The sequence below is a fragment of the Hyla sarda genome, chromosome 4 (genome assembly GCF_029499605.1).
Source record: "Hyla sarda isolate aHylSar1 chromosome 4, aHylSar1.hap1, whole genome shotgun sequence".
Taxonomy (NCBI): domain Eukaryota; kingdom Metazoa; phylum Chordata; class Amphibia; order Anura; family Hylidae; genus Hyla; species Hyla sarda.
The window spans coordinates 370,436,242-370,444,280 of NC_079192.1; the positions used below are offsets into that span (position 1 = coordinate 370,436,242).

General features: G+C 45.2%; 1 protein-coding gene across 1 annotated transcript in view; it reads right to left on the minus strand.

Moving 5' to 3' along the window:
* Positions 1 to 7,215, minus strand: part of HARS1 (histidyl-tRNA synthetase 1) — a 44,656-nt gene extending 37,441 nt beyond the window's left edge. Inside the window, exons 1-2 of the mRNA XM_056516736.1 lie at positions 7,057 to 7,215; positions 539 to 628 (exon numbers count right to left, since the gene is read on the minus strand). Coding sequence (XP_056372711.1) covers positions 539 to 628; positions 7,057 to 7,146 — 180 coding nt within the window. The 5' untranslated portion in view covers positions 7,147 to 7,215. The remainder of the gene's footprint in view (positions 1 to 538; positions 629 to 7,056) is intronic.
* Between the last annotated feature and the right edge of the window lie 824 nt (positions 7,216 to 8,039).

Here is an 8,039-nt window from a genome sequence, read left to right on the forward strand (position 1 = left end):
CTGGAGGCACCCTGGTTGGGAAACACTGCCCTACATAAAGTACATTGCTCTCCTGATATATTCATTTTATTTTCAGGTGAATGAATATATTGGCTCAAATATAGCAATCTGTCTAAGACAAAAACTGTCTGGCCCTGAAAGACTCTTCTTGCATGACTTTATACAAATTTGTAAATGTTTGGTTTTGCTACTTTGGGATATTTTACCTTAGGGCAAGAAAGGAAAAGATGATCCAGCACTTGAACAAATACTTGGTTCCGTATCACAAAGACTTCTTACAATAAAAACGATTACTTCACTGTCATACACGTTTCAATCGCTACCGATGAAGAGCGCACATGCGCTTGAAACGCGCATGACAGTGGAGTGATCATTTTTACTGTGTGAAGTCTTTGTGATACGGAACCAAATAAAGCTGTGAGTATTTGTTAAAGCGCTGGATCATCCTTTCCTTTCTTGTGCTTGTTTGCACCTTGCCAGGCGCAGGTCCGTGCTCTACAATCTGAAAGGTGAGCTGAACATTACTATTTTATTTTACCTTAGGGGTTTTGAGAACAAACTTGTGTTTTCCATCATCTGGGGCCAATTGTGCCTTTAGCTCTAAGAGTTTTGCAATTTCTTCTGCAATCTAAGAAAGAAGTGAATCATCATTCCAGTACAGATACAGAAAGACAGGACATACATCAATCAACGCATAGGAAAATCTCATTGTAACACTGGCCTGAACTACTTCATTGTCACTTAAATATAATTATAAGATTTTGAGGCACATTCACACACAGGATTGTTTCTGCAACATGAACTGGAGAGGTAAGGCAGCATTCACACCTTGTTTTTGCAATACAGTTCCCGTATCAGGTTTTTGATGAATAAAGTTTCACTTGTTTGATTTAAATTCCATGAAAAAAAAAAATAAAAAAAACTGCACAGTCAAAAACAATATGGAGCAACCCATATGGAACCGTACGCACAAATGGTTCTGTACGGTTCCCATTGACTCCCATTTATGTTTTTAAAAAAAACGTATATGGTTTAATACGGTTTTTCAACCAGACCAAAAACCGTGGTGGGCAACGGTTTTGGGTACAGGAAAAAAAAAATTTGACAAAACCGTACAAGATGCAAAACGGATGCCACCGGATGCATTGTTTGGTATACGGTTTTCAATGGAGAGTCAATACATACGGTTTTCACATTGAAAATGCACACGGAAACTGTATTGCAAAAACGTGGTGTGGGTAAGCTGTGCTGCAGCATCTCTGCCAGGATGCCCAATGATCAGAATGGAATGACATTAATATGCATACCAATTTAAATGGACATCTAAACAAGCCGCAAATCATGGAGACTAAAATGGGCACTTTAGAAATGGATAACACTGTCCCTCCAAGCAGCACGCACACACGCACACAATAGGGTGGACACGACTATGCAGCTGATCACCGGTGGTGCTTGGCACTCAGGAACAGAACACATGCAATGTCAGAGAATAAAGATTAGGCCGCTTTCACACTATAGAATTCTCCGTTTTAAAGATCCGTTATAATGACCCCTTAACAAAACTATAAAAAAACGGCAGTTACAAAATCCCATTATAGTCTATGGGATTTTTACATCACCCGTTTTAACCCTTCATAGCCCATTATTAAAAGAAGCGTCATGATTGCGAGTTGTAGTTTAACAACAGCTGGAGGCACCCTGGTTGGGAAACACTGCTCTAAAAGTATCTAGTTATAAAGCATGCTAGCTTTTAGGGATCGACCGATATCGTTTTTTTTTTTAGGGCCGATACCGATAATCGGTGGAGGTTAGGGCCGATAATTTATACCGATATTCCGGTATAAGTTATCGGCTATTTATCCCCCCGCGACACAGCTGCAGATCATTGATTTAAAGCGGGCGCTTTAAATCAATGCACTGCAGTGGCTTTTGCGCCGCCGCCGCCACCACCCGCTTCTCTCCCCCCTACCTGTCAGGGTCCCCCTTCCTGTAGTGTCCGTCGGCATTCCAGGTGGAGGGTGAACCGGTCCGGGCTGTCCTTCTCCACTCCGGGCAGGCTCCGGGTGGTGCGGTCGCGGTGCGGGACATTATCGGCAAGGTAATTGTCAATATCGATAATGCCCAAAATCGTGATTATCGGCCGATAATATCGGCCATACCGATAATCGGTCGATCCCTACTAGCTTTTTAGACTTAAAGATGTACTCAGTTGGAAAAAATGTTTAAAATCAACTGGTGCCAGAAACTTAAACAGATTTGTAAATTACTTATATTTAAAAATCTTAATCCTTCCAGTACTTATCAGTTGCTATATTCTCCACAGGAAGCTCTTTTCTTTTCGGATTTCTTTTCTGTCTGACCACAGTGCTATCTGCTGACACCTCTGTCCATGTCAGGAATTGTCTATAGCAGGAGAAGTTTGCTATGGGGATTTGCTCCTACTCTGGACAGTTCCTAAAATGGACAGAGGTGTCAGCAGAGAGCACTGTGGTCAGACAAAGGAAATTTAAAAAAGAAAATAACTTCCTGTGGATCATACAGCAACTAATAAGTACTGGAAGGATTAATTTATTTATTTTTTTTTTAATAAAAGTTATTTACTAATCTGTTTAACTTTCTGGCACCAGTTGATTAAAAAAAAAAATAAAAAAAATAAAAAAAAATTTCCAGTGGAGTACCTTTTTAAATTCTTGCAGGATTATATCTAGGACAGGAATAGGCAACCTTCGGCACTGCAGATGTTTTGGACTACATGACCCATAATACTTTGGAAACATTTTGGCTGCAAGAGCCTCATGGAAGATGTAGTCCACAACATCTGCAGTGCCGAAGGTTGCCTATGCATGATATAGGGAATATTTTTATACTTGCATTTAGCTTCTTTTTTGTAGTTACTAAGGTTTAGTGTCCCTCTAAACCAGTGTTTCACAACCTGGGTGCCTCCAGCTTTGCAAAACTACAACTCTCAGCATGCCCGGACAGCCAACGGCTGTCCGGGCATGCTGGGAGTTGTAGTTTTACAACAGCTGGAGGCACCCTGGTTGGGAAACACTGCTCTAAAGTATCTAGTTATAAAGTATCTAGTTGAAAACACACTTTCTCTTACCTGCCAACGAGCCCCTGGTGCTCCGGTACACTCCGGTACAGGTGTTCGGTCCCCGGGCTGTATTCTTCTTACTTCCTGTTAGCCCGGCACGTCACACGGAGCTTCAGCCTATTACCGGCCGCAGCGATGTCCCGCCTCGGCCAGTGATAGGCTGAAGCTCCGTGTGACGTGACGGGCTAACCGGAAGAAGAATACAGCCCGGGGACCGAACACCTGTACCGGAGCTCCGGGGGCTCATTGGCAGGTAAGAGAAAGAGTGTTTTCTTTTATTTTGCAGCCCGGACGAGATAAAAGGAAAAAAGCGCGCGCCGGAGTACTCCTTTAACTTTTAGACTGATAACAGGACATGCGTCGAGCTGGCAGGATGTACCTACACTTTGCAGGTGGGGCTTTGGCAATAAACAGTCGCCTTAGCAAAGGGATCGCCGTTACTTCCCTGTAGTAGTTCCCCATGGTGTCAGGTGTACACTTCAGACAGGACAGATGAAAGTGAAGCTATCCAAAAGATTTTATATAGCATTACAAAAGAACTTGATGAAAAGTGACTCACGTCTACACACATGTAAGGTCCCAGGATTTATGCTTTACCTTCTTCTAAACGTGCACACCCATCTACATAAGCTACTAATAAAGGATCTGATAAAAGGACTGCTAACACGCTACTGGGATGTTTCCTAAACCTGCACGACAGTGATAATGACAGCGTCTCTGCAGTAGATGAAGCCCTGTGCTGGGTGCAGTAACAGAGAACGTCTAAGAGCCAAGAGGGTGATGAAACCGGAGCTAGAGATTACAGCATTCGCCTGCTGGATACTGCACAGGCTCCCCTCATATAACACTCAAAAGGAGAGAAGATCAGCACCCAGAAGCTGGGCACACTACTGGGCACCAACAGATTATGGAAACTAAAAATTGAGAGGGTTCCTAAAATGCCATTCTCACAGCTGATCTTACACTGGGTTTGCAGAGCTAGGGCCACAATCCAGCACTCAGAGTATTGCACTCCAGTCTTATCAATAAGAGTAGGATCCGTGGGCAGTGTTTTGACACAGATTCCATGTTGAAATCCGCATATCGGAGTTCACATGTATATTTTAAAGAAGCATCAAAATTTATATATATTTTTTTTTTCCCCAATTGATGTTAATGGGGTTCTCCACTGCCCCAGCATTTGGAACATTTAGTTCCAAAAGCTGGGTGCGGGCTGCAGGGTCATGACATCACGGCCACGCCCCCTTGTTACATCACCCCATGCCCCCTCAATACAAGTCTATGGGAGGGGGCGTACGCCCCCTCCCATAGACTTGCATTGAGGGGGCGTGGCCGTGACATCACGACCCCGCACCCAGCTTCTGGAACTAAATGTTCCAAAATCTGGGGCAGTGGAGTACCCCTTTAAAAAGGGTTGTTTCAGGCCACTAAAAGACCCTCACTCCCCAGCACTTCTCTTTAGCAAGTGCAAGTATGCTGACCCAGCACTGTACCTTCCTCTTCAGCTTACACCGTGTGTGCTGCCGGGGTTGGTCCCATATTGTAACTGGTGCATATAGGCGAAAACCACGCCTGTATGTGGTGGCCACATGACGCTGTCAAAACGAGTGGACAATAGCCACCAAATACAGGAGTAGTTTAACAACATAGTACCAGTCTTGGCAACATATCCTGCTTGATGTGGGCCCCTTTCCCCCCCAGAAATTGAGCACCAGGGATTGAGGGCATGCTAAATCTTTTAGTGCTCTGGGAGAACCTTTTTAATGTGACATCTGCACCAAAACAAATCTGTGAACGGGGGAGGAAAAGCAGGACAGCGCCTGCAGGTCACATTTGATTAGTTCCCAAGCGCACTGTGGCTGATCATTCATTCGAGGGGCCTGACCGGTATTGCGGTACAGAAAAAACACACCGGTATTCGGTATGAACCGGTAAATCGCCCAGCACTAGTTGGGGGTGTCCTCAGTATAGTGTCAGATGGTTGGGGGTCCTCACCATGGCACGCAGGGTCTTGGTCAGGCCCCCCAGTAACTCTCCTCCATGTCTGCACAGTTCTGCTCGAGTTTCCCGTGCCTGCCCGCCGGGAGTTGTAGTCCCCCCCCCAGCTCCTCACAGTCAGTTCAGTGCAACTCGGACTACACTTCCCAGAGACGCTGTTCGGCCAGACGTTTCTCTACACCATCACTCATTGGAGTTGGTTGCTATGGAAACGGTATTGCGGTATGTGAAAAATTCATATCGCCAAGGGAAAAACACACCGGTATACCACCCAGCACTAACTTACTATCCTTGCCTTTATTTTTTTTAAACTGTATATAAATACCTTTTATAGGTATTTGCCATAAGCTCGGGAGGAAGGGGATGTGACCCAGCAGGTGCAACGTCATCTGAGGCCTGCCAGGGCTCACTTCCACCCTTACAATGTAAAATAATTGCAGAGAGATAGAAGACCTCGATCAGACGAGAAGGAGGGGGGGGGGGGGGGGGGGGAAAGGCAGACCAGATCCTCTCGGCTTGAAGCAGCACTGCACTGACATTTGGCCAGCACTCGTCGCCTCTCCTGCTCAGGGGGCGGAGCCTGATGACATGGCCGGCAAGTCAGGAGTGTGCCCTGCTGTGCTGCCTGTCTGATTGACAAGTGGGGAGCTGCGCTGAGCTCATCACGTGTCCAGTCTACGATTTAGGACTTCTCCCAGGCCAACATGAGTCCAAAATCTATACAAAGGCTTGCGGCCAGGGACTGCAAGGGAAACACCTAGTGGTCACTTTTTCAAACTGTAAAAACAAATAAAAGGAAGCAAATTTTTTAATTAAAACCAATTTGGAAGTTGTTCATTAGCCTTTCATCCATAACATATGAAAACTTTGTTGATGAAAGGTACTCTTTAAAAAGGTGCTAACAGGTTCACTTTAAAGCTAGCATTACATGGTAATTTTGGCTGCAACACAGCCAAAGATCATGGTGGTGCAGATTCCGAAAGTAAGGTTGGTTGGAGAGATTCCTCAGATCGCAGCAACTTGCAAACTACAACTTAACTACCGCTGTGATGCAAGCAGGGTGTGCAATGTGTATTGTGGCCAAAGCCATTGTGCAGCCCTGGCCCTAGTATGTTTATAAGTATCAGGACATGTACTGCAAGTGGATCCACAGCAGAAATATGAGAAGGACACTGGGATTTCTGAACCAGATCATTGTGATAGCGGATCCTTAGATTGGATATGGAATTCCCAAGAATAATGAACATGCCTATTTTGTTTACAAAAATAGTCCCTTTTACTGAGGCGAAACGTCAACATAGACAGAAAGCCGATTACAATGATCGGGGATACAGATAGATCCGACATCTCATACAAGTCTATGGGACATCACGCAAATCTGTATCTGCGTAAACAGAGGGTGGAGCCAGAAGGAACAGCGCTGCACATCATCTTCTGGCCATGCTGGGTTACTGCAATAGCAAAAGATGGTCTGTTGCCCATAGCAACCAACCATAGCTTTAATACAAATTAAAAAGGTCTATGGTCAGCAACAACGTTTAAATTTTTAGGCAGGCTCCATAACATACAGAATACAGGTCAATACCAGACAAAGAAAAAAAACTGTTGCCCATAGCAACCATCCACAGCACAATTTTATTTGCTACTTTACTATAGAAAAATGAAAGCTACCAAAGGTTGCTATGGGCAACAGTCAGTTTCACTTTCAGCCTGGTTCAGTCAAGGCCGCACGAGGGGAGGAATCTCTTTGCCTCTCGTCACACCCTGCGCAGCTGGAGGGAAGTGAAATAGCGCCCCCTCTGTCATGGCAGGCTATTGCCGAGACCATAATGAATGGAGACTCTGCATGACACATGGGTATCATCTGCCTCCCCCTCCGTGCTCACACGGCCATAACCTATGGGCAGCAGTCACAGGACCACTGTCCTTCCCAGCCCCGTTATACTTTACCCCGGCCTCACCTGCTCGGAGCTGGCCTTCTCCTGTTTCAGCTTCCGCACCTTGTCTCCCTGCTGCGCTACCGCCTGCTCCAGCTCTGCCCTGTCCGCCATGCTGGCCGTACACAAGAAGCCGGTGTGTCAGCCGCGCATGCGCAGTGCCGGGGGAAGTGCGGTGACTGGAACTTCCCTCTCACAGCGTCTGGAGCAGACACGGCGGTAATCTCAGCATGCGTCATCTCTGAATTACAACTACCGCAGCGTTTCCCATCCAGTGTGCCTCCAGCTGTTGCAAAACTACAACTCTTAGCATGCCGGGTATGCTGGGAGTTGTAGTTTTGCAACAGCTGGAGGCACACTGGTTGGGAAACACTGTTCTACAGAGACCTCATGCTGGGTTCACGCCACGTTTTTGCAACACAGCTCCCGTATCAGGAATTCCGGTTGAAAACTGTATACAGTATGAAAAATTATGTCCGGTTGCATCCGTCTTCTAAGAAAAAAAAACCGTATACGTTTTGAACTTTTCACTCCATTATGAATAAAGTTTCACTTGTTTGATTGAAATTCCAAGAAAAAAAATGTGGAAAGTCAAAACCGTATGGTGAAAACCGGATGGAACTGTACGCACATACAGGTCTGTACAGTTCCCATTGACTCCCATGTTTAAAAAAAACGTATACTGGTCAATACGGTTTTTCACCCGGACCAAAAACTGGTAGGCCACGGTTTTCTGTCCAGAAAAAAAAGAGTAAAAAACCGTGTGGTTTGAAAAACGGAGACAACCGTATACAATATGGTGCATACGGTTTTGAATGGAAAGTCTATGGCCACGGTTTGCTGTACAGTTGCATACGTTTAAAAAAAAAAAACGTATCCAAAAACTGTATAGAAAAATCGTGGTGTGAACCCACCCTGAGGGTGGGTTTACACCACGATTTTGCTATACAGTTTCATTAAAAAAAAGTATGCAACCGCACTGAAAACCGTGCTCATAGACTTCCCAT